The sequence below is a fragment of the Gracilinanus agilis genome, chromosome 1 (genome assembly GCF_016433145.1).
Source record: "Gracilinanus agilis isolate LMUSP501 chromosome 1, AgileGrace, whole genome shotgun sequence".
In the NCBI taxonomy this organism is placed as follows: Eukaryota; Metazoa; Chordata; class Mammalia; order Didelphimorphia; family Didelphidae; genus Gracilinanus; species Gracilinanus agilis.
Window position 1 is genome coordinate 250,582,062 of NC_058130.1, and position 27,861 is coordinate 250,609,922.

General features: G+C 37.6%; 1 protein-coding gene across 1 annotated transcript in view; it reads left to right on the top strand.

The window, feature by feature from the left end:
* The first annotated feature begins 21,660 nt into the window (after nucleotides 1-21,660).
* The window catches only part of IGFBPL1 (insulin like growth factor binding protein like 1), a 61,531-nt gene continuing 55,330 nt past the window's right edge, over nucleotides 21,661-27,861 (top strand). The window contains exon 1 of the mRNA XM_044657518.1: nucleotides 21,661-22,194. Coding sequence (XP_044513453.1) covers nucleotides 21,693-22,194 — 502 coding nt within the window. The 5' untranslated portion in view covers nucleotides 21,661-21,692. The remainder of the gene's footprint in view (nucleotides 22,195-27,861) is intronic.

Consider the following 27,861-nt stretch of genomic DNA (forward strand, 5'->3'; position numbering starts at 1 on the left):
ACAAACATAAAGACAATTCCTTCCTTCAAAGAGTTTATAATCTAAAGAAAAAAAGATAGCACCAAAAAACATTTACCAATGAGACAAAAGAATGGTAAGAATCAAAGAAGGCAACTAAAGTATGTTTGCAAAGTCTAGAGAGCAAAGTACCATGGATAACCCAAAACTCGTCAAGTTAATCTCCTATCTGCTTCCATCAAACATAAATACTAGGCTTTTCTGGAAAAAAAGTGGAATACCACCTTTTCCTCTGGAGATCAGGAGCTGATTCAATAGATCTGTTTATAGGAGAACCAATTTGCAGAAGGAATAGCAGGACCAAAACTGTATAAGGTATATAAAAAAAAAAAAAGCAGTTGCAAAAATCTCCTCTCAGAGCCATAAAGCCCAATGGACGTATTAGTGAGTGTTTCCCAAGACCAGAGCACAACAATCTGTAAAGTCTGCTGCTCAAGCTCTGACCTCTTGATTTTTGATTCTGCCTTCACCTCATTCATGAGCATATCTCAGTCTTCTATTTTGACCAGTCCTTGTGTGAACCTCATATAAACCCAAGATCTCAGGATCAGTGCTATCTGTGATTTTGCCCAATTCTAATCTTGTCTCTATCTAACCATGACTCTAACTTAATGCATGACGGTACCATATATCTCATCTTGACACAAGCCTGCCAAACTAAGTTATATTCTTGGGCCTCCAATGGCCTGGCTTGCTGCTCCCTTGTCTACAACTGAGTTTTGTTCCTGGCGGTAATACACGTAAATCTGGGTGCTTTTGACTGAGGTGAACAATTCAGATGTTCTATCTAGAACAGTGATTCCCAAAGTGGGCGCTACTGCCCCCTGGTGGGTGCTGCAGAGATCCAGGAGAGCAGCGATGGCTACACTTTTTTTGTATTAAATTCTATTCTGAGTTCAATAAATAGTTTCATAATTTCCAGGGGGTGCTAAGTAATATTTTTTTTCTGGAAAGAGGGCTATAGGCCAATAAAGTTTGAGAACCACTGATCTAGAAGGCAGTATGATATAATGGAAAGATCACTTTCTCTATAGCCATAGAATCTGGCTTCATATTCTACCTCTGGTGATTATTTACTGTTATGACTGTGCAAATAACTGAAACTTCCCAAACTTCAGTTTTCTCATCTGTAAAATTAGAGGGTTGAATTAGATGACCCCTAAGGTCCTTTTCAATAAGAGATACATAATCAGTCATATCAGTTCTCTCAGTTCATTGAGTTACAGCTATTTCTTGTAGCTCCTGAGGCTATATTAGACTCCTTTCTTGAGAATGGAGATTGGTCTTTGCTCATAAAGATCTGTCCCTGTTTCTAGAGACTGCACAATTGGCCGATCTAGCTTCTTTCCTAGGTACCCATGGCTAAGGTGCAATATTTGAAACTAGGCTTCAATGTGCACTTGATATATTTCTCTGGCTCTCCTTGATGTGTTAATTGCTGAATTAAATCTTTAGTTTTTTCTCCTTGGAGGTAATTTTAACACTGCTCATATTTATATATAATTAGGTCCCAAATAATGAAAATTATTAATTCCATTAAAAAGTGGCCTGTATTTGAAATTGTACTATTTAAAGTTAAAATATTATAAAATATGGTAATTGGTTCTTTTATAGGCAAATTTATAAGATAAAATATAAAGATAGGTAATATAGATATGTAGAAATGTTCAGGCAGCTAGAGGCAAGATCTTGGTTGGCAGAAATGGACATTCTGTATAGAATGCAGGAGGAGCTAGAGAAGGAGTTGGAGTGAACTGTCAAGGCTGGAAGAAGGAGCTTTGCAGCTCTGATCCAGCTAACTGTCTGTAACCTGAAATCTTTGGAGATACTGGGTGTGAACATTGAGCAAGTGCCTAGGCTGAGGAAAGGCCTTTCTCCTTAGTATTGTGGATTTTACTGGCTGATCAAGGATTTGTTCCAGTTACCTTACCATCAAGGATTCAACTTGGATCAGTATCTCCTGCAATATGAGGATCCCCATGTCTCCAAAGCCCCCTTAGCAGCCTCTCCTGTTCCAGCCAGACTGCCTGCCTGTCTGTGTTAGAGTTAGAGAGAAGCCAGCCAACTCCCCATTCTAACTGACAGTTGGTTGAGCTCTCCTTGTTAGATTAGTCAAAACCTCTCCCATTTCCCTTTCCCTAATTTCATTAAACTGGTTTTTATAACTTCCTGTTTGTATCCTTCTCCACAACCCAGAGGACTCACTATGGTGTAATTTAATCCCTGGCTAGAGTTAGGACAGTTGGTCCCAACTACCATTCCCTCAGTGCTGTCAGTACTCATTTCCCAAGCCCTGTCCATTACTTGTGGGAGTGGGTGTGATTATTTTATGTTTTAAGTGTTTTGGCAGTTAACCAACTCACCCCAGCATTCCTCCATTATTTCCCTTGTCCCTCTACTATCTTCCCAGTGTTTATTTACCCATTTCAGTTTCAATTCACAGTAAATATGAGGTATGAATTCAAATAATTCAGACACTTCACAGGATTCATAATTTCTATTAATCAGAGCCTAGCTGTAGTGTGCTAGAGTTACAGAATGTTTTTTTCCCTTTCTTTGTCTTTTAAATAGATCTGGGAGTCGAGGAGTGTGGAACCATACATATATTGTCAGATTCAGTTAATGCATTGGTTAGTTTTGCTGACCTGCAATTTTCTTTATTTCTCATTTATTCCTTGGCACAAGAAATGGCTCACTTAAGAGGAAAGGGGAAATAGATAAATTTAGAAATAGAAGTAATATAAAACAAAAGTTATTAATAACAACAAAAGATTGTGTGGCAATATCTATGTTGAAATGGTCTAGAAATTCCATGAACAACCCTCTATAGTGAATCAACATATTTTACAATTCTTTATGATTTCATTGACAGATGGGAATGGACAAGGATGATGAAAGGAATGTTGAAAAATTTTGTTTAGGACTTCCAGTTAAAGTGTTGTCAAGATATCTCATGGAGAAATCTTGTCTATCTGTACAAACTTCAGTCGGTAACTGAAAAAAATTCTGAAAATAACCCTCCCCAAATACTGGTGATTAAAAAAAAGTCAGAAAAGAGGTAGAAATTTCATTTATTTAAGCATCACACACACACACACCCACGTACACACACACAGACATGCAATACATATTCAATACCAGCTAAAGAGGGCTACCATTGATAAGTCACTAGGTAGTAAGAGCAGGCTATGTAGTGGGAAATAGGGAAAATTCAGCATTTGGGTACCAATGTGAGCAGAGTTGTGGGGAAGAGCTGATAACAATGTGCTCTAATAACCCACTGAGGTCTATTGGGCCCGTAGTAGAAAAGAACCAATTTCCTGTTGATGATCCTTATGCCTGAACCCACAACAGACCAGTAGGAGATTAAGTCAGAAATTAGGAATTGGGATAGAGTGTGAAGCATAATACTAGCTGCCCTATCCTGATTTATACCAACAGTGGCATCCAGACTATAAATTATTCAATAGACCAGGTAAATTTTATAGTAAGAATGCAGAGTTGATTCAATCTTAAGAAAACTATAATAGGGGCAACTAGCTGGCAGACTGTCCTGAAGTGAGAAGACTCCTTGAGTTCAAATCTAGCCTCTGACACTTACTAAATGTGTGACCCTGGGCAAGTCTCTTAACCCTGTTTCCCTCAGTTTCCTCATTTGTAAAATGAGATGGAGAAGGAAATGGCAAGCCACTCTAGTATCTTTTCTAAGAAAACCCCAAATGGGTCACAAAGAGCTGGACAAAACTGTCCAATGGGCATTCCCCAAATGACTAAAACATACATAATAGACCATATTAATAACAAATACATTAATAATTATGCTTCTATGAATGGATCCAGAAAAATGAGCCTTGAAGAAGGCGAGGAAAGAGTACATTCCACCTTCTAGGCATGAAAGACAGTCAATGTGCCTCTTTGACAACATAGTGATGTCAAGAGGGTTCTCAGTTTGAGAGGTGGACCTCTTGTGCCAATCTTGTGGGAAGATATAGACAAGAGTTCTATAGAGTGGCAAGGAATGGATGAATTGTAATCAGAATCACTGGCAGAAATACCTACATTGATCTTCTTGAGTATTTGTGGAGAGAATGGATTGGAGAGGGGTGAGACTAGTGACAGGAAAAACAATTAGAAAACCTTAGTCCTAATGAGAGGTGATAGTGATCTGAACCAGGGTGGTGGTTGTGTGAGTGGATGCTGAAATAGAACATCAGTAAGTAGACAAATAGTAATAACAAAATTAAAAATAATTTCAATCATCAGGGTGTTGGACTGAACTGTAGCTGAATTTCTTTTAGGGTCAAACCACTATTCTCCACTAGATGGAGATATTCTCCAAGTAGCAAAGACACATTTACTCATACTATGTATAGGCAGAGATTCTCAGTGTGTGAGTGTGTGTGATAGATAGTGTCAAGGTAGTCTGGTGAAGCCTGTGGACCCCTTTTCAGTATAATGTTTTGTTGCCCTACCTTCACAATGAAAAGAAAAACTAACTTTCATTTGGAGGTAAAAGAAGCTATAAAGGTGTATTTCTTTTCCCTATCCAAGTTCATGTCCTCTCTCCCTGGTCCTGAAATTTATACATGGACCCCATGTTAAGAATCCCTTTTCTAGAGGCAGCAGAACTTGAGTTTTGAGATTGCTATAGTCAACAGAGCTGCCTTAGGATTTCTAGTTGGCATTTTATTTTTTTGTGTTTTTATTATATTTTTATTTATTTTGTTACATATTTCCCAATTACATTTTAATCTTGTTAAAGAGAACTGGTGAATGCTGTGGCAAGCATATTTGCCACTTCTGTTTCAGAATCTAATTCTAGTTTCTGCTACTTGGCTATGATTATTTTTTTTAAAAATGTTTTTCTTTTTTCAGTTACATGTAGAAATAATTTTTGACAAGAGTTTTTTGACATTTTAAAATTGAAATTTTCTTCCTCCCTCCTTCTCCCACTTCTTAAGGTGGTGACTAGTCTGATATGGATTATACACCTACTTTCATGTAATACATATTTCCATATTCCTCATGGAATGAGAGATGATACATATCATACATACAATAGAAATCTCATAAAGTATATATGATGGAAGATGGCATGCTTTGATCTGCACTCAGATTCTAATAGTTCCCTCTTTGACTGTGGATAGTATTTTCTTCATGAGTCCCTTGTGATTATCTTGGAGAATTTCTTTGGTGATGATGATTTATTACTTCAGAGTTGATCATTGTATTTCTGTTATTATATATGTTATTCTCCTGTTTCTGTTCACATAATCAGTTCATATAAATCTTTCCAGGTTTTTCTGACCTCAGACTGTTCATTGTTCCTAATGGATCAGTAGTATTCCATTACAACAATATACTACAACTTGTTCATCCAATTTCCAACTAAGAGACAAACCCTCAGTTTCCAATTCTTTGCCACTACAAAAAAAGCTACTAAAAATATTTTAAGGTAGGTCCTTTTCCTTTATCTCTGATCTCCTTGGAATACAGACAAAATAGTGATATTGTGAACTTATTTTAGGAAAAAAATACTTGTGAAAAAATGTATGTAGTACATCATATTGTTAGAGGGTATTGTTCATCCTTTGTTTTCCAAGAGGACCAATGACATCATAGGGTGTTGTCATAACTCCTTGAATTAGACTTAAATGAGACAGTTACACAAAGCCATCAGCCTTACTCTCCCTTCTAGAGTCATTGAAGCTTTTTATTATGAAAAACCTAGCTAATAATAAATTGTATTTATTAATAAATGATTAAATAAATATTAAGCAGCAAACAATTCTAATCATCTTATCATAAAAATAAAAATGATTCTTAACTTGTAGATTTTACAAAATGTAAGAAATTTAGCTCACAGGTGTACAAAAACAGGTGGTGGATAATCAAAAGTATTCTATATGTAATGTAGATCTGACATAGGAGAGTCATTTATTTCCTCCACATTTAAACACATGCTTACCATACAAGGCTCCCAAATTTTCTTTGTCAAAAGCTTAAACAAGAAGAAATAACTAAAAACAATTGTTAAACCCTGCTAGGAGACTGAGACTTAAAATATCTCATGTACTATTTTGCAGAACAGCTAAAGCTTGCACTTGGCCTTTTCCTCAGATCTTTATTATTATCCAAAAAATTTCTTCTATGTCTTCTTACCAGTTTGTTCAAGTCTTAAGTATATGCCACTGAATTTTTCTAAACCTTTACCTTCTGTCTTAGAATCTAAATTTCAGTTCTAAGACAGGAGAGTGGTAAGGGCTAGGGAATGAGAATTAAGTGATTTGTCCAGGGGCAGAGCCAAAATGGTGGAATAAACCAGAGCAGCTCCGTGTCACCATGAGAATCCTCTCCAACCAAAGATTAAAATATTTCTACAAAATAAATACAGGAGTGAAAGAACCAACAAAGAGACAGAGAGAAACAACTTCCAATAAAAGAAAAATCCAAAAGGAAGGCAGAGAATATCTGGGGCACTGGAGGGAGAGAAGAGGGGAGCAGAGCCAGAAAAAGGTTGTAGTAAGGGGGGAAGAGGAAGCCAAAAGCAACCCCGCCCCCCACATCTGCTGTCCCAGGTTCAGAATCTAAGTCCAAGCCAACATTCAGATTCTGAGATCCTGCCAGGGCAAATGGTACATGCCAACCCACACCCCTTGAAATTTTAAACCTCTGGAGAAGTCCAGAGTTCTAGCCCAGGGCAATCTGAGCTGAAGTGGGCTGATTCATGTGGGCCCAGAGAGAAGCCAAGAATCCCAGTCTGGGCTTGGGATGAGGACATAGTTCACAGTTCATGGGGGTGGGGTTGGGGGAAGCCTGGATGTTTTTGCCCAAAACTAATGATGGAGCTAGGGCAATCAAGGGTGTGCCTGATTAGATCAAGTGCAGAGTGAGCCCAAAAACTTAAGCCTAAGCCTGGGGCTATAATTTGATCAGCCCCTGACAGGATCAAGTTCACAGTGAGATTGAAAGCTTATGTGCAAGCTAGAGGCAAGTCTTTAAGCTATGAGCATCTCAAGCATCAGTTGAATCAGCAGAGGGGGAGGGGGCTTTCAGAGCTCTCAGTCCTCAGATCATCATATCATCCTCCAAGAACTGAAACTGGTAAAAATCCAGAAAAATGATCTGAGAATAACATCAAGGGAGAATTAAATAATTTGCCCAGGGTCACACAGCTAGGAAGTATCTAAGGTCAAATTTGAACCCAGGAATTCCTGTCTCTAGGTCTGGCTCTCTATTTACTAAGCCACCTAGCTGGCCTCCTTAGACATATACTCTTTTTTTTTAACCCTTACCTTCCATCTTGGAGTCAATACTATATATTGGCTCCAAGGCAGAAGATTGATAAGGGTAGTCAATGGGAGTCAAGTGACTTGCCCAGGGTCTCATAGCTTGGAAGTGTCTGAGGTCAGATTTGAACCTAGGACCTCCCTTCTCTAGGCCTGGCTCTCAATCCACTGAGCTACCCAGCTGCCCTCCTTAGACATATACTCTTTTTTTTTTTTTTTTTTTTTTTTTTTAAACCCTTGTACTTCGGTGTATTTTCTCATAGGTGGAAGATTGGTAAGGGTGGGCAATGGGGGTCAAGTGACTTGCCCAGGGTCACACAGCTGGGAAGTGGCTGAGGCCGGGTTTGAACCTAGGACCTCCTGTCTCTAGGCCTGACTCTCACTCCACTGAGCTACCCAGCTGCCCCCCTTAGACATATACTCTTGATGGTGGTCATCTTCTCTGAGAAGTGTGTTGTTACAAAATACTATTCCTTGTTGCCAGTCAGTTCCAAAGAGAAAAACAGGATGTCCTGGCATCTTGAATCCACTGAACTGCCTCGAAAACTGAACACATCCATCTCAGGATGACTATTCAGTCACCTCTGTTCAGGAAAATAAAACAAAATACAATGACAACCAAACTCTCAGACTCAGGCATTTCTAGGGAAGACATTTGTCCATAGCTAGGAGCCATATCTTTTCCTTGAAATGCCTATGACACAGAGCCAGAGCTACATGATGTGTGCTCTAGTGAGAGGACATCTGGGACCTTGCTGTCCATCCCCAATGCACTATAATGAAATTCTCTTCTATGGTGATTCAGACTTTCTTTTAGTATTAATGGTTTGGAAATGTAATGAAGTAAGACACTTCAAAGCCACCTTGAGTTAAAGGAGATTTGCTTAGCCAACAGAGAAAATATATTCAGCAAGGACACATTAGTGTACCTAACAAACCTTAGGGAAAGGCAGTCCAGTCTCCTCATTGTCTGGTTTTATGTAGACTCGAGTCAGTCCCTTGAGCCAATAAAAATCTTCAGATGCTTTCAATACCTTTTAACAAAAACATTAGCCAACTCCAAAAAATCTTTTAGAACAGAAACACACAATTATATTATATATAAATATTGTACATTAATATATTAATATAATATATTTTATCTCTAATATAAATTAATAAAATAATATGTATTATAAAACTCATAATAGCTTCCACATTCCCCAGACTAAAAAGTAATTGATAAATATTTAACAAAATAAATACGAATACATTAGAACAAAGATAATGTTAATATGTGATTTTCTATGTGACTCATGCTTATGTATGGTTTAGTGGCTCTGTTTTTATTTGAGTTTGAACACCACTGCACTAGAGGACATTTGACCACTTAAAATGGTGTTAGGGTAATTGTGGGAGTTTTATCTATGACCTATGAGGTTCTATGAGCAACCTGTGAAGAAAACAGAGAGGGAGATAGTCTTAAGTTTGATATTACAAAGGAACATTATAGAGAATATATGAAGAATCAGTGAGGAGCTGCCAAGTACAGTGTATTTTTACAAGATTATTTCCTATGATTAATGTAAAGAAGACAAAAGAAAAGAACAAATTTTATTTTCTGAGATGCTAAATTTGAGTCTGGTCTTGAGGAGAAATATAAAGAAATTATAATCAGTATCTGGAATGAGTCAGAAAGCTTAGGATTGTGTTTTCAGACAAATAAAAGAGATCATTTAATGTTATATTTCAAGTTTGAGATAAATCTGGTAGTAAATTTCTGCATGGCAAAATATTATAAATAGCATATATGTTTCTGAGTGTTACTAATTTCATTTCTTTTATTTTTGTAAAAATATTTTACTTTACCAATTACATATAATAACATTTTCACACAGATTTCATTTCTAATAAATTTTATTTATTCCATAATTTTAATATTTAATTATAGAAAATTAATGTATTTGCTATATTAAAAATGAGAGTAATTACTATTAGGAAAGATGGTTTCTGCAGATGATACTTGGCTAAATAATTAATATTTAATGAACTAAGAGTGGGGGCTTGGGCTAATAAATTAATGAGAAAGATTACAAGTTTAATAATTTAGAAGAAACTATTTAAACATGTCCTTGATTTTGATAGAGATCAGGATGATGAAATTAAGTACATAGCAATGAATTAAGTTGACAGGCTGAGGAGAGACTCCATTTAATAACCTACTTTATTATATTAACATTGGACGATATCCAACTAGAAGGTTCCTATCCTATCAATATTGGATCACTTTAAATAGCTAAAATACTATAAGCTTACCCCAATAAAGAATGTTTCCACTAGGGAGCTGAGTAAGAAACTAGAAAACATGAACATAATTTAAGTAGAATTTATAGTCCAATGTATAATTATTGTTATTTAGTTATTCAGTCGTATCTGAGTATCCATGAGGTTTTTTTTCCCCCAAAGATACTAGAATGGTTTGCCATTTCCTTTTCCAGTGGATTAGCCCAAATAGAGGAAAAGTGACTTTCCCAGGGTCAGACAGCAACCAAGGGTCTGAGGCTGGATTTGAATTCAGGTTTTCCTGACTCCAAGCCTAGCATTCTTACCCACTAAATCACCTAGCTACCTCCTACATGAACAGAGGTTGAGTGACTTGCCCAAGATCACACAGCTAGTAAATGTCTGAGAGTGACTTTGAACTCAGAACTTCCTGACTCCAAGCCCAGAGCTCTATCCACTGAGCCACCTAGTAGCCTCCATCTAGCTATGTGTAATCTAAATCTACCTATAACTATCTATATCTACATCATCTATATCTAGGTATATATTTATAAATATGCTTTGAAAACCTGAAAGCATCATATAAATGCTCTATCCACAGAACCATCTATTTACTTCCAAAGGTATAATTAGTTGACTTCAAGTTGTTTTATGTGGCTCTAAATACAAAAAGATTTTATTTTAGCTAATGGATTAAAATATCATTAGGAAATATGCTATTAAAATAGAAATTACTTATATACTGACACTATACCACCTTATTATTGAGTTCTCATCAATGTGGAATCACATATAAGTTTCCAATCATATTGTTTGTTCCAAATTGTTTTATATTGCTTGAAATAGCACAACAGATCTAAGTAACAGATTAAGATATTGTTGGAAACATGTTACTGAAGTGGAACATAGTTTTATACTGATATTTCACTAGGTATCACTCTGGAGACTTAGTGTAGATGTTGGATTCATGCAAATAGTTAGAAACCTAGTAGTAAAAGCCACTGTTACTATAAGGGATGGGGATTACCAATTAGAAATCACACACACAAGTAGAATATATTGTCATAAATCCAACGTTTTCTTGAAATTATTTCACTAGAAAATAAGAGGAATTTATTTGCGGCTAAAGAAGTCATTTGATATGATTTCCTTTGTAATTCTATATATTTTATTTTATGAATTTTAAAACATGTTGTCTCCCCAATTAGAATGTGTGCTCCTCGAGGGCAAAGACCATAAGTTTGTCTTTGTTTTTCTGGCACTTAGCACAGTTCTCAATATGCAGTGTCTAATAGATTTTTGCTTACTGCTTTGGTCTACAATAATTAGTAAATGTAGGAGCTTGCTTTATCACTTACTTTGTTTATTTAAATAGATATTTATACCTCAGAATCACTTCAAATTATGAAATGACAGTGGATAAGGAAAAGACCATTCAGTTAATAGTGGCTGAGGTAGGAGTTGAAACTGTGTCTTCTGAATCCAAAACTAGCATCTTTTACATTGTACCATGCTGTCCTTCAAATATTTCTTCTGTGACATGGTTCCAAGTTCACCACAATATTCTAATCATCTTCTTTTGGATGCATTCTAACTTTCCAATACTGAATCCTTTCAGAGTATGACATCTATCCATCTTCATCTGTTGGCTTGGGAACTCCCTCTAGAAATACAGATCCTCATCTTTCTATTAAATCAGAGTTGCCTAAGAACGTGCAGAGAGAGAGAGAGAGGGAGAGAGAGAGAGAGAGAGAGAGAGAGAGAGAGAGAGAGAGAGAGAGAGAGAGAGAGAGAGAGAAGGACAAGAACAAGAACAAGAACAAGAACAAGAAAAATTAACAATTGGCTCTTAGATGCTGTTTGTAGCTGACTCCAGTACATTCTTGCTCTGGGAAATCTTCAACTTCAGTTTTTTGGCAGCTATAGTATTCCATCTCAAAAGCCATACAGTGACACCAGAACAATACTGGGTTTTCATTTCTGGACTGAAACTGGTTTTAATCGAAAGAACATAGTACATTCCCTAAACCAATCCAGCCAGCCAGCGCTTTCCTTCTTGTATTATTAGTATTCAGTGTCTATTTGTTAATATTCACTATAAAATGAATATTTTATTTAAAAAATATTTTATAAAACAATGAACTATTTTTATTATTATAAATGAAATTTTATTTTATTATATTTGTATTATATTATAAATGATTAGTATATTGTTATAAATGAATAAATACTATATTTTATGAAACAAATAAAATGCACATAAAAGTTAAAGGCAAAAATCATCCTGGTTGCTTAATTAGAATGGAAGAAAGTACCATTCAGAGTGTAAATTAGCAATCTCTGTTTATTGGGGGGAATCCAAACCTCCCATTTGGTTGGTGTTCACAATTCCCAGGGAGGAAACTCTTCTACCAATGGAGATCAGGGACTGTTGTACAGCATTTGGTCTTAGAGGGAGGCCCAGGGTGGGAACGAAAAGGTTAAGTGGCGTGTCTAGGGTCACATAGGCAGTATAAAAGAATTGGCTCTTCCTACTGCAAGCTCAGCTTTTCCTTCACTGTATTGTGCTGCCTCTAACATGAAAGAAACTTAAATGTACTTTCTCCTAGTAGGAGATAAATTCAGCGCATATATTTACCCATTACCCTGCATTGCACATGTGCACTGAAGATAAGTGTTAATTGGAGCTCTGAGAAGATAACAAAGGAAGAAAAATGCCCATTAGGTTGCCATGCTTTTGAAATTTTCAATGAATATTGATGATCTACTTTGACACTTGGGATAGCTTCTTCCACCCAGCCTGCTACCTACCAAATGCTCTATGCTGGGAAATGGATTTTGTATTTTAATTTAAACAAAGGTTTGTTGCACATATATAATGCATGTTTTGCCAATTAAAAATGCTGCAGATTGTGTACAGATATGCATCTGTTCTTAATATGCTTCACACTTGTGATGAACACAGTTCATCCTGGATAGTAATTGTACCCTGAATCAATACTCTTCCATTATTTGCATAAAAAGAAAGTAGGCATATAATTTACACATAATCTTTTTTAAAAAGCATAATAGTACTTTGTAAAGTGGTCATGGTCATACATTTTAATATGTAAAACAGTTTGTAAAAAGCTATGTGGCTCAGTGGATGGAATGTCAAGTCTGGAGTCAGGAAGACTCATCTTCCTGAGTTCAAATCTGGTCCCAGACACTTATTAACTATGTGACCCTGGACAACTCATTTAACCCTGTTTGCCTCAGTTTCCTCACCTGTAAATGAGCTGTAGAAATAAATGGAAAATCACTATAGTATCTTTGTCAAGAAAACCCCAAATGGGGTCACAAAGAGGTGGACATGACTGAAAGAAGACTGAACAACAATATACATTTTATTCTAGAGAGTCATGAATAGTTTTATTCTTCGATCAAGACTCAGGAGACATATGTATCTCCATGTGCATTTCAGTCTTGATAATATAATATAGAGTTTATATTCTACTACAGCATCTCCAAAGTTCTGCCCCAAGGTCTCATTATTGTGAGCAGGTGATGCTGATTCTTAGCGACCACTGGAAGTGCATTGAGCATGGTATTAAGTTTACTTTTCTGAAAACCAGCCTATTGAAGAACAGAAAGGTCAGTCTCCAGTAGAATAATGCAATTCTTTGGCCAGAATGACCTATGAAATACTAACATACAAAATGGACTCTAATTTCTTGGTTGAGTTGGAATCAGGATCCTCTATTGAGAGGGAGAGTGGAGGAAGATGGCATAATGAGGCTGAGGAGAAAAGAGAAATTTTGGTGAGTGTGATTGATGGTCAATTAGGGAAGAATAAAGGAAACTCCTCTAGAACAGCATGGGCAAAGTTGAACTTTCTTTTTTGGAGAGGAGTACTGGAACTGGGATTTTATTGATGTAGGGAATTCCTGGGGGAGGAAACTCCCTCTACCAATGCTGATAGACAACTAACCTGCAAATTATAGTCTTTTTAAAAAATGATATTTTATTTTCCCAATTACATATAATAACAATTTTCAATGTTTTCCAAAATTATAAGATCTAAATTATCTCTCTCCCTCCCTTCCCACCCTCCTCTCAGAGATGGTAAGAAATTTGATCTGCGTTATATGTGTATTATCATGAAAAACATACTTCCATATTGGTTATTGTTGTAAAAGAATGCTCATATAAAACCAAAAGCTCAAAATAAAAACATAAGTAAACTAATTTGAAAAAAAAGTATGCTTTGATCTGCATCTGACTCCAACAGTTGTTTCTCTGGAGGTGGATAACATTCTTTGTCATGAGCCCTTTAGAACAGTGATGGACAAACTTTTTAAAGAGGGAGTCAAAGGAAAGGAAATGCTCATCAGTCAGTCTGTTTCTAAGGCAACTCTTTCAAAGTTTCATTGTATTGTATCCTACTCATTGTATTCATCAGATTAGGAATAATGTCGAGCTCCCAGATAGAACATTTCAGGGGGCTGCATCTGGCCCACAGGTTTGCCCATCACTGCTTTAGAATTGTCCTGGATCATTGGATAATTGGTGAGAGTAGCTAAGTCCTTCACAGTTGAACATCATACAATATTGTTTTTATTGTGTACAATATTCTTCTAGTTCTGCTTATTTCACTTTGCATCAGTTCATTTAAGTCTTTACAGGTTTTTCTGTAATTATCCCACTTTGTATCTTATAGCACAACAGTATTCCATCACTATCATAGGTCACAGTTTATTCAGCCATTCCCCAATTGATGGATATCCCTTCAATTTCTAATTCTTTGCCACCACAAAAAGAGCTGCTATAAATATTTTTGTACAAGTAGATCCTTTCCCCTTTTTAGTGATCTCTTTGGGTTAGAGACCTAGTATTACAGAATCAAAGAGTATGCACAGTTTTATAGCTCTTTGGAAATTAGTCTTAAAAGTGTTGTTTGGAGATAGCTACGTGGTTCACTGGATTGAGAGCCAGGTTAGGGACAGGAAATCCTGGGTTCAAATCTGACCTCAGATACTTCCTAGCTGTGTGACCCTGGACAAGTCACTTAACTCCCATTGTCTAGCCTTTACAGCTCTTCTGCCTTGGAACTTACACATAGTATTGATTCTAAGACAGAAGGTAAGTAAGAGTTTGAAAAAAAAAAAGAGTGCTGTTCAGAGCCCAGAGATGGGAAATGACTTGCCTAATGTTATGTAGTCTTTAAGTGTGAGAAGTAGAACCTAAGTCTAAGTTTTCCTTTCTGATGTTGGCTCCTTCATCAACTAAATTCTGCTACCTCTTTCAGTGGAAAACAGTGAGCAGAAATATATAGTAAACTCAGTTATTAGAGTTGAATGACCAAATGAGATAATGTATGTCAAAATACTTTGAAAATATTAAAGTATAACATACAGTTGTTATTATATTTATAGTTATTATTAAAGTGGGACATCAGCTTTATTATAAGAAGTAATATAATATCTGAGTTCAAATCCCTTTGCAACCACTTACTACTTATCTGACCTTAATCAATTCACTTGATCTTCCTCGACCTCAATTTCTTTATCTATAAAATGATGGGATGAGACTAGATGTCTTCTAAGGTTCCTCCCATTTCTAGAACTATGTTATATTTCCATAATGCAAATTATTTGTCTTTTTTCTTTCTTTTAAAAATATTTATTTATTTAGAATATTTTTCCATGGTTCCATGATTCATTGTTCTTTCCCTCCCCTCTTTGCTTCCCACTCCCAGAGCTAATGTTACTGTCTTCTTTCTGAGGGTCAGTCTTACTAAGTATGGAGAAATTCATCATTCCTATGGCTGGGCTACTTGGTGTTAATGTTTTAATCATGGCAATCCATGAAAGAAAGAAAAATACAAAATGGCTTTTTGTCTTTTGGGCCTCCTTCTCTTTCTGAGGAGACAGTGATAGTGTTGAGGAAAAGAGGACATTAGGCATCATTTGACTTTTAGCTCATATAGGAATATGAAATTCGCTGTTGGTACTCCACATGTCCAGTGACCACCAAGTCAACACATGAGTAGGAAATAGAATCATGTCAGTATTGATATTCTCAATATAAATGAAGTCAGAATAAAGGAAATTATAGCTAAACAGGATAGCTCACGGTTCTCCTTGGGGAGGTAAAGAAAAAAATTAGAGGAATCAGTTTTTCTCCTGGATAAGGGCTGGGGAAGAGAAGAGAATGAACATTTATTGAGCATTTAACTATGTGTCAGGCACTATGCTAAGCACTTTATAAACATTATCACATTTGGTTCTCACTATAACCTTCCCATAACCTACCTGTAAGATAGTTGCTTTTATCTCCATTTTCCAAATAAGGAAACAGAGACAGAGATAATGGTTATGTGACTTGCCCAGGGTCACTCAGGTAGTGTCTGAGATTGAACTTGAACTCAGTTCTTTCTGACTCCAGCCCAAGTGCTCTATGTGATACTTGGTCAACTCATCCTACAGTACCTAAAAGAAACATTTGTAAAGAGTCTACTGTGAAAATATTGTAGTTTACCCACCAACATCTGTTTTGCAGAGAATGATGAGGTAGAGAAATTCTATGAAGAACGTGACAAGATTGTCCAAAATAAATTAACATATATGATATGTAAATACTTGACTTAAATGGAAAGGATAGCAAAAGTATGTGGGAAAACACGGGACACGAGTTAGAAATGAGAGAAGCCAAGGGCTTAGAGACAATGAGAAGCCTTACTCTTGCATATGATGAATACTTATTTCAAGGACAGAATCATGTTGTACATGGCAAGCATCAAATAAAATATCCTAGAAATGAAAATGATTTATGTTTTGACAGTCAATGACAGAGTAACTTAATGCCAATATAATTTCTAAATCATTCCTCTGTGTCGTCAGATCTCCTATGTTTAGATCAATGTCAGTGCCAAGTTTGAAGAAAAGAACAAAAATGAGAAGATACAGTCTCCATAAGAGACAACTCCAACTTTTCTTTGTATAAGGATAAGAGTTCTAATCCCAACACAATGAATATAATCATAGAAGGTCCAGATATTTCAAATGAATCACTCTATCAGTTGTTTAAAACTGTTACAAGTGAATAGGTGAAAGAGACATGAGCAAGTCCATAATAAATTTGAGAGGATTTTGGTCATGTTATAAAAGCGAATGATGCCGTCTAGGATATATCTTGTGGATGGTTGACATTATTAAATCAGTCCCCATTGGCCATATATAGAAACAGGACGTTGATGAAAGTCTTCAAAGTTCCAGAGGAGGAATTGTTTTCTGTGGGGTGAGTGGGAGGACAGTGAGAGTTTTAGTCTCTCTCACTGTCTCTCTATGTCTCTTCCTTTGTGGTTGCCAGAATTGGGAGAAAATTTTATTGTTTTGTTTGAACCTAACCCTGCATGTTTGTCAAGCTGGACCACACCTAGCTGCTGTCTAGAGACCCTTAACTAAAGGCTAAGGTTATATTGACCAGAAACCGGGTCAGATCCAAAAATTGATGTAAGGGGTTTTCTCACAATTGTACATCTCAAGCAACTCATATGTCTTATTGGGAAACTGTCCCCATAATGATCAGTCATTTTTTGTTTCCATGTTCCTTTAATTGTTGACATACACTGGGGGAGGGGGGGCGGCGGTGGGGAATAGAATACCTCTTTTTCTGAATTCAAGGAATTGTACATGTTTGCTTTCCCCCTCCCAGCTCAAAAGTACCTAATCTTTCATACAATTAGAGATTAGAGTGCCTAACGGTGTAGGGTTTCCCTTTTGATTAATTGACTGTGTTTACTCAATTGTTTTTAAGGTATAAAAGTCTCTCTCCCCCTGTATTTGGGGTTCATGCCTAAGCTACAGATGTCCAGTCCCAATTTCTTGGGAAATTGCAATGCATTGCTTAATAAATGAATGTACTTGGAAGATCGAACCTCTTTCCTCAGTCATTTCATCTTTTACTTGATTCATTTCTCTGTCTTCTTTTTCTCCTTCCCTTTCTCCTTTCCTTCTGAAATCGATCTACACCTACTGCCCTGCTATCAGAGACAATGGATCACTATCAAGCAAGCAAGCAGCTAGGATGAGAGAGACTGAATCAGGAGGAAGAAACACAACCAGCTAGCAGCTGAACCTCTGAGGACAAATAGATGTGGAAAGATAATCATCTGAAGAAAGAGGCAACTTCAAAGAGCATTACCCTTGAGACAGGACAATAATGCTAGTTATGCACTCCAGAAAGGACTTTCAGGACATGAAACATCAGAAATTGTGTGTCACACCTTCTTCATAAACAAGAGTTTAACCATGTACTTTACTACCATTGTATTACAAGTATGAACCTATTCCCATGTCTCTTTTGTATATCTTATATATTTGTGCCCCAGGTTTTGGGGGGTAATATTTTGTATCCTCTATTCTAACCATATGCTTTCAGTAAAAAAAAAAAAACAACTTTGCTTAAAAGTTTTCTAAACCACTGAGGGATTGTTAGCATGTCAGTGGGGACTCATGAGCAATCATATCAGAAATCTAGTCAATCAAAATTTTCCTTAGAATCCAAAGAGTAGTGGTTTGGAAGACTCCTTGGAAGACCTCAATCCTTGAGTGTGAGTATAGGTTAAATTGGTTGTTGATGCAGAAAAATCATAAATGGACTAAAGAACAGAAGTTGACATTTCAACAAGTTGTCTTTAGCATTTTGCTGGAAGATCTCCAATGAAGTTCGGAACTCATTACTTTGCAGTGTAGCCATTCTACTTCTGGAAAGCTTAACTTGTGAGAAAGCTTTTCTTTATTTTAATCTTAAATTTGTCTCTTGCCATTATCTACCTCTTACCTCCTGGTTCTGGCTTGTGGGACCAAAGAAATGATCCTTCTTCTATATGAAAGCTCTTAAGTTCTAATAAGTGAAAATAATAATAATAGCCCCTACATCTTCTTTTCCTAACTAAATATCACCATTTTCTCCAAATAGTTCTCATATGACATAATCTTGAGGATCTTTAATATCCTGGTTGCCTTCCAGTTTGCCAATATTCTTCCTAAAATGTAAGATTTAGAATTGTACACAATATTCTAGGTGTGACTAAGATCTAGAACAGAGAGATTCCTCATTGGTTCTTCTGCATTTTTGAAAAATAAACTTGTCACTTGTATGAGCTGATACAGAGTAAAGGGAAGAGAACTGGAAGAATAATTTATACAATAATAATATTGTAAAGATATTACTCCCTTGCTTTGTGATCCTGGGGAAAGCACTTAACTGTAATTGCCTAGCCCTTCCCACTCCTGTGTCTTGGAAATTAGTATAGATTCTAAGAAAGTAAGGGTTAAAAAAAAAAAGGTACTAGCTGTGTGACCTTGAGCAAGTCATTTAACATGTTTGCCTCAGTTTCCTTACTTACAAAAACAGAAATAAGAATATCACCTAATTTCAAGGGTTGTAAGGATCTGAGACAATATTTTTAAAGTATTTAGGACAGTGCCTGACTTAAAATAACTGTTATATAAATGCCAGATTTTCTTTGTTGTTACGTTGAAAAACTTAAGAATACTGAGCAAGGGGGGCAGCTGGGTAGCTCAGTGGATTGAGAGCCAGGCCTAGAGACAGGAGGTCCTAGGCTCAAATCCAGACTCTGACACTTCCCAGCTGTGTGACCCTGGGCAAGTCACTTGACCCCCATTGCCTACCCTTACCACTCTTCCACCTATAAGTCAATACACAGAAGTTAAGGGTTTAAAATAAAAAAAATAATAATAAATTAAAAAAAAAAAGAATACTGAGCAAGGCAAAGATCAGTCATGATTCTAAAGGACCGATGAAATGTGCTACTCACTTCCTGACAGGGGTGATTGACGTCAAGATGCAGAATGAATTATCCATTTTTGGACATGACCAATGTGGGAATTTGTTTTTATTTGATTATGTGTATTACAAGGGTTTTGTTTTTCTTCCTTTTTTTTCCCCAATGGAAGGAAGTTTGACAGAAAATAAATTCCTGTTAGTTTAAAAAAAGTAAAAGAAAACAAAAGTGAAAAAAGATGAACTTATTGAGGAAAATGAAAATGTTAAAAATATATTAGTGGTTCCGCTTTTTTCCTTTTTTTTTCTTTTTGGTACAGAAAACTCCAGCAAGATTCTGGATAATAATCATACCTTTATGCCTGACTTGTAATCTATTTCCCACACTCAACTCCTTATTTATTTTCTCCTTCTGTGTATATGAGCCATGGTATATTCTGAAGATACTATCACTTCCCTTTCTCCCTAAATTGACATTTATGCAAATCACTAGGCTTTTCCACTCTGGTTACTAGATTTACTCACATAACTGTGTCTTTCTAATGTGTGATGGTATTCCATACCTTGACTGCTTTTACCTGTTTTATCCCCTTTGAATAAATTTTATCTTTCCAGAGCCACATTCCAACAATTGATCTCAATCCACCAATTCTTCCCAAACTTTCTTGCTTTAGGAATTCTAGGTCATTTTTGCTCCTTCCCCACATTTTGTTCATTTATACAGACCTATGAAGTCATCAGTTTTGGTATTGTCTCCTTCTTCCTCCCTGAACTTCTAGGTATTTCTATACTGCTATTTCCCCTGTGTTCTAAATACTCTCTAGGGTAGAGGATAGAGTGTCTAGAGTCAGCTAGACTTACATTCAAATTTGACCTCAGACACTTTACTAGTTGTAAATTGAGGAAATTACTTTATCCTATTTCCTCAATTTCCTCATCAATAAAATGATTTGGAGAAGAAAGTGGCAAACCGGCTCTAGTATCTTTACCAAGAAAATCTCAAATGGGGTCATGAAAGATGGGATTCAACTAAAGAACAAAACAAAAGACTAAACCTAGCTGATTTAGTGGATTTAAGTCAGTAGTTTTTTCCATCCTTTCCTCCCCTTCCCTTTCCTTTTCAGTAACCATCATGCAATATACAAATGTAATAATCTCCCTCTCCTTTTAGACTTCAGATGGACACTTCGGTTTGCATTTGTTAGATTATTGATCATGTAGTATTTTGTATGATTCAGTGAGCCAAGACAATCCTCAAGGACTCATGATGAAAAAAAAAAGAAAACACAACACACCATCTGCATCCAGAGAAAGAACTGATGGAGTCTGAATACAGATGGAGACATACTATATTGCACTTTATTTCTTCACTTTTGTTTGTTTGAGTTCTCTTCCACAAAATAACTAATATAGAAAGCCGTTTTACATTATTACACATGTAAAATTGATATCAGATTGCTTGCTGTCTCGGGGAGAGGGGAGGAGGAGGGAAGGAGGGTGAGTCTTTGGATCCAACTTTAAAGGAAGTTTAATTTTTCATGTTAATTGAGGTAAAATAAAATATTATTAAAAACAAAAAATTAAAAGCAAATTATTTTATATGATAGTATTTTTGTTTGTATTCTCTCAAGAATGACCACAGGGGCTATAGCTTCTCCATATTTTGCCTCTTTCCTAGTTCCTAGTCGAATTTTCTTCTGAAAGTAGGTAATTCATTACTAGGTCAAAATTATTTTTTGAAAAAACTGTTTTAGTTATACGTGGGAAGTTTCTCAAATTTCTCTAAAAACTGAAAAAGAAGAATTGTTAGGTCAAACAGAGCTGACATAGGCTTCTTAGAAGAAGGAGAGATACCTCGAGGAGACAACATGGGGTCAGCAAAGGGAACATCAGAATTGGAGTTAAAATGGTCCAGTTGCAGCTCTTTGACCTACTAGCTATGTGTCTTGCATCAACTCCCCTGACCTCATTTGTGAAATGAGAGGGTTGGAACACTTGGAAGTTCCTTTCAACTAAAATTGTGTCCCCAATTTCGAGATTGAGAGAATGGACAAATGTAAGGTATATTACAGTACAGTCTGACTCCGTTCAGTGTGATGGCCTTATTTTCTGTTCTGACTCTATTCCAGTCCCTAAAGGCTTTGCTCTTGAGAGCGGGGGCTAGTCCGAGGCTGCCAGCTTCTTCTCCGCCCCCGGCAAAGAAATTGGGTGTGTCTCCACCACCTCAGCCGCCACCCAGCTGCTACCGTCTATTCTGAAGCAGTCAAAGCTAAGAGTGCCTCTTTCCTAGCTAGCCGCTCTTTCTCGCTCTTTCTTTACCCTCTCAGCCCCACCATGCCCCGTTTCACTTTGCCCCCGTTCCTGCTGCTTTCGCTGCTTCTCTGCCTCTGGTCCTATCGCTTGACGGGGGCAAACGACGGCGGTAACTCCAGCGAGTGCGGTCCATGCATCTCGGAGAGCTGCGAGCCGGTGCGATGCCAGGCTCCGGAGCTCTCGGTGCGAGACGCCTGTGGATGCTGCGAGCAGTGCCTGGGCATCGAGGGCGAGCTGTGCGGAGGCAGAGGAGGTGCGGGCAGGAGGCGCCAAGCCCGTTGCGGCCCTGGACTGGTCTGTGTGAGCCAGTCCCGGGAGGTACTGGGGGCCGCCGCGTCCCAGGAGCCGCTCCCCGAGGAGCTGGAGGGCACGGGGCTGTGTGTGTGCAAGGAGGACGGCGCTGTGTGCGGATCAGACGGGCGTTCCTACCAGAGCGTGTGCGCCCTGCACCTGCACAGTTGGGTCTCGGTGCGGGCTGGCCACGAGCGGGTCCACAAGGCTCACGATGGCGAGTGCAAGTTGGGTGAGTCCCATATCTGACCGAGCTAGGGGAACCTGAGCTACAAGGGATGGAGGAAAGAGCAGGGAAGGGGAGAACCTGCCCTACGACCCCACACTCCGGTGTGGTGCAACTCTTGACTATATCCCTGACTTACAGTGGAAGGGGATGGGAGGGAGTACGCCAGGGGAGAAGAGAAGAAAAGGCTGCTAACTGGGATGTAACAAAGTCAGGAGGCGGTCCCCTCGCCTGCTCTGGGCACAACCCTTTCAGATCAAGAGTCCTAGGACTTAGAGAATAGAGAAAAATGCAGGAACACGGAACCCATAGAAGGCCTCTTAATATGTTTAAGTCAAAGGTCCCCTACATTTCTTTCCCATCCCCTCCCACACTTGAGTCTCTATTGACAAACTTGTCAGACTTTCACGCTTTCAAAAATTTTTTTATTCATTCATTCATTCATTCATTCATTCATTCATTCATTCATTCATTCTTTCGTTTGTTTGTTTAGTCATTCGTTTGTTTATGTTTGTTTATGAGAGGATCATGGCATTCAAAACGGGGCGGGAATCCAGAATGATCTAAGTGGTCTCTGGCTCGAGAAGAATTTTTCATTCTCGGTTTTTGGTCTAGGAGGTCCAACTTCTCTCTTTCCCTCTTCTCTCTTCCGCTTCCTCCCACTAGTGCTTTAACTCAGGTTTAATCATGCCAGCATTAAATTGATTCCTTTTTCTTGGGAAGCAATGATTTCTGTAACAACTAACTGCTGTCCTTCAACATTGCCTACCCCTGGCTTGGGCTAAGAAAACCTCCTGAAAGAGTTTATTTGTTCCAAAAATTAAGATTCCTCCCCTTTCTGAAACGAAACAAGTAGATGTATATAATGTTAAAATAAACTTTTAAAACGTGCACATCTATTTCCTTTTGATTCTGTATATTTCTCTGCAGATGGATTGATGGATTAGGAAGATGTGATGGATAAACAAAGAATGCTTGGGTAAATTGAAAGGGATTAATGAAATCAAAAGAACTGGAGAAGAGACAGAAGATATACTTAGAGAGCTGTGAATGAAACCCTGTAGTTCCTTTGCTTTGTTGGTTGGGGAGGGGTGCCTTCTGGGGCCCAGTTCTGGGCTCAGACTGACAGGGATCGATCTTGGGAGAGGCTGACTCCAAAGAAAAGGGACCAGGCTTTTCTCTCACCCTCTGGCTGATTAAGCCCCAACTCCAGAGTAAAATTAAGGGAAAATCTCTAAAGCAAAGCATCAAAAAGATTAGTGAGATATTCCTAAAAAGGGGGACTCAATATACAAAGTAGATCAGATACAGGACAATTATTTCCTCCCCATAACCCATCTAAAAAGGGCAGGTTAAGTTTAGATATAACTGGTATTCAAGAACCACCTTTTTAAGTACTCTTTTTGTTTCATTTCACTTGTGTATCTCATAAGCAGCATTTCTCAACAATTAAACCACAATAATTTATCTCTGTGGAGAAACAATTAAAAATTTCCTAGACTGCTCAATAGATGAAAAAGAAATGTTGATCTTTTCTTTGTTTAAGACCTAGAGTTGGACCATACTAGTAGCCCGAGACAAATAATTCCTCATAGGAGCAAACATGATTTTCTGCTCCCAAATTTAAGTACTGAATAAATCTCATGAGTGAGGTTCTGAGGTGTAATGGCTAGAGCACCAGACTTGTAGCCAGGAACATCTGGTCAGACAGTTACTATCTTTTTGTCCCTGGGTAAGTCTCTTAACTTCTTTGTGCCTCAGTTTCTTCATATGTACCATGAAGAGGTTGGACTTGTGACCCTTTCAGTCCCTTCCAACTCTAGATTTATGGTCCTATGATAAGAAGAGTTTCAGTGAAGTAGTTGGATATTAACTTGACCCTTCTCATACTTAGCTCTACATTGAATTTGAGACTTGTTAGGAAAGGATCCTTTTGAGTTCAATTGTTTTTCAGTCATGTCGGACTCTTTGAGACTCCGTTTAGGGTTTTCTTGGCCAAGATATATGAAGTGGCTTGCCATTTTCTTCTGAGGCTCATTTGACAGATGAGGAAACTGAGGCAAACAGGATTAAATGTCTTGCCCAGCATCACACAGGTAGTAAGTGCCTGAGGCCAAATTTAAACTCAGGAAGATTCCTTTTCTTAACTCCAGGACTGGTACTCTATCTGCTATGCCATTTAAGTGCACACCTTTTGAGAAGGTGGTGTGATATATGGGAAGAACACTCAATGAAATATTCAACGTGGCAATTTTTTTTACAATTTGGCTTCAACCCACCTTTTCAGACTACTTTCACCTTATGTACTCACTTTCCATCCCATCCAACTGACTTATTAGCTAGATGGCTCCATGGATAGAAAACCAGCTTTGAAGTCAGGAGGACTTAAGTTCAAATTGCTGTGTGATGTTGAGCAAATCTATTTGCCTCAGTTTCCTCATCTGCCAAATGAGCTACAGAAGGAAATGGCAAATCACTCCAGTACCTTTGCCAAGAAAAGCCCAGACTGGGTCAGGAAGAGTTGGATACCACTAAACAACAAAAACATTCCATTTTTTCCTTCCATGCCTTTGCATAGATGTTTCTCCCTCAATCCTTCCCCTTAAGGCACTCTCCCCTCATCACTGGAATCCTTAGTCTTTTTCAAGGCTCAGCTCAGAGACCATTCTCATTGGACACCTTTCCTAATCCTCCTAGTTTTTAGTGTATTCTCACATTTTGTATTTATTTATACTTCTATGCTTCTTTCTTACAGTAGGTTATAAACTTCTTGAGAGTAGATCCTGTTCCTTTGTATTCTCATTTCCTTGCATGAGGCCTGAAAAAGAGCTGGCAAGCTTAATACATGATAACTGAATTGTTGAATTAGAGTTAGGAAAGATATAATTTCTAATCACGCTTTAGCTGGGTAAATCTCAGCAAAGCTTCTTCTTTTCCTAGTATGTTGTAGCGGATAAAGTGATTGACTCCGAGTCAACAAGATCTGGTTTTTAATCCTCCCTCAGGTGCTTACTAACTGTGTGACCATAGGCAAGTGACTCAACCTCTCTGAGCTTTGAGTTCTCTGTCCTGTGAAACAGGATTAACAATATGATAGATTGTACTGAGGATCAGATTAGATAATATATGAAAAAGCTTTGTAAAGCTTTAAGTGCTTATATAAAGGTGAACTGTTATTACTGTCTATAAAAGGAAGATGAGAATAGTACTTCCTTTCCTTTCCTCACAGGGTTATTGTAAAGAAAGTGCTCTGAAAGCCATTGAATACTCTGTATATGTCAGTTATCATGGAAATGCCATTCTACATGTTACCAAACCAAGGACATTTAAGAGGCTATTTTTTGCATTATATTAGTCATGCCAGGATCAGATGTCAACCTGGGGTTTGATATTTTCCATTAAAAAATTGCACATTTCTCTCTAGAATTTGCCATAATTTCTTTTACGCCGAAGTGTATTTTGTTGTACTCCTTGACAGTTTTCTGGAAAGAGCAAGATAAAAAATGCAGCCAGGAGGGGTCATTTTATAGACCAGTAAGTACCTAATTATATGCTGACCCAGAGCAACCATTTACTCAGCCATAAACAGCAGGAACAGTGTTTTAACAGCCCCCTTTGGGAGGAAGGCTGAGGAAAGAAGAGCTAAGCCTGAGTAGCAGCTGTTCTGCTACCAGTAACTGTAATAAAACTGTCCCTTTTCATTTGAATATTTAAAGTTTTGAAATTAGGACATCAGTTTTTCTATAGGGGAAGAGATTGAAAGAAACATTGATTTTTGCTGCTTCTTGTTTGAGTAAGTACCATTAGGCAGGGCTGTTTCATTCATGATAGACTGATATGTCAAAAACCTGTTTTTAGCCTTGTGGAATGATCAATACCCTCCCCATAGTTTACAACTTCTTGAGATGTGTAATAAAGCTTCAAGACTGAATCCATGTACTCTTTAGCCCGATGTACATTTGAAGATGCTCAAAAGTCCAGGTTTCTTGGAAATAGAGTTTGAGAAAAGCTGTATTCCTTATTTAATTTTTATATTTAATTTTAAATCTGTTTTAAAAATCTACTTTAATTACTTACTATTTCCTATTTTTTATAATTCTTTATTTTATGGGAGTGGTGATGATGATGATAATGATAAACATTAAGTCTGGTATAAGATTTACAAAATGCTTTTCATATAGTATCCCTTTGGTTCCTCACACAGAACCTAGAAAAAGTGATGCTGATTTGGGAGCAGCTAGGTGGCTCAGTGGATAGAGAGCCAGGAACAGAGGTCCCGGGTTCAAACCTGGCCTAAGATACTTTCCAGTTGTGTGACCCTGGGCAAGTCACTTAACCCCCATTGCCTACCTATTACCACTCTCCTCCCTTGGAACCCATATTTAGTATCAATTCTAAGACAGAAAGTAAAGGTAAAAAAATGGCTCAGTGGCTTGAGAGCCTGGCCTAGAAACAGGAGTCCTGGGTTCAAATGTGGCCTCTGACACTTCCTAGTTGTATGACCCTGGCAAAGTCATTTATCCCCCTTTTCTTAGCACTTACAGCCCATCTGCCTTGGAACCAATGTACAGTATTGATTCTAAGGCAAAAGGCAAGGGTTTATTAAAAAAAAAAAAAGTTTGGCCTCAGATACTTCCTAGCTATGTGACCCTGAGCAAGTCACTTACCCCTCATTTCCTAGCACTCACAGCCCATCTGCCTTGGAACCAATGCACAGTATTGATTCTAAGATAGAAGGTATGGGTTTAAAAAAAAAAAAATTGGCCTCAGGTACTTCCTAGCTATGTGACCCTGGACAAGTCACTGAGCCCTAGTTGCCTAGCCCTTACCGTTCTTCTGCCTTGGAACCTATCTATCCTTAGTATCAATTCTAAGACAAAAGGCAAGAGTTGAAAAAAAATCATGCTGATTTAGAGCCAGAATTCCTGGGTCCAAATAATGACACACCTCCTTACTACCAAGGTAACATTGGGCACCTCACTGGACCTCAGTTTTCTCATCTGCAAAACAAGAAAGTCGAATTAGTTGAATTAAGTCCCTTTTTGTTCTAAAAGTTCTAACTGGAACGGTTCCACCAAAGTTTTTTTAAAATGAAGTTGCTATCCCTGCAAGAATTTGGAGAACCACAGAATTAGGTAATTCTTAGGGTCCCTTTAATTTCTAAAATTCATTTATTCTAAATGCATTAAGATTTCAGAGAAGGGAGAAGATAAAGGTTGAAATAATCAAAAGAAGGCTTCATAAAAGAAAAAAAATTGAGCTAGGCCTTGAAAGATGGGTGGAAAAAAGAGTGTTCCAGATAATTTCTTCCCAAGAACCTACGAAAGAAAAAGAATAGAAACAATTCTTTATATATTGCTTTAAATACTATACTCCAAATAACTTTCGAGATGCCTGGGGTTCATAGGGTTGGCAAAGGAAGAAACAATTTGTTTATAACAGCCCTGTAAGTCAAATAGTACAAATACTCTCAAGTTACTGATAAAGAAACTGAGGTTCATAGAAATTCAATGATTTTCAAACATTTAACAAATGTCAGAGCCAGTATTTGGGTCAGGGTCTTCTAATTCCAAGTTTAGCATTCTTCCTGCTGTACAATTTGCCTCCTTGAACTTACCCTCCCTTTCCAAGTAGGAGAGGTTTAAAGGGTGAGTGGAAAGACATTGGTATAAT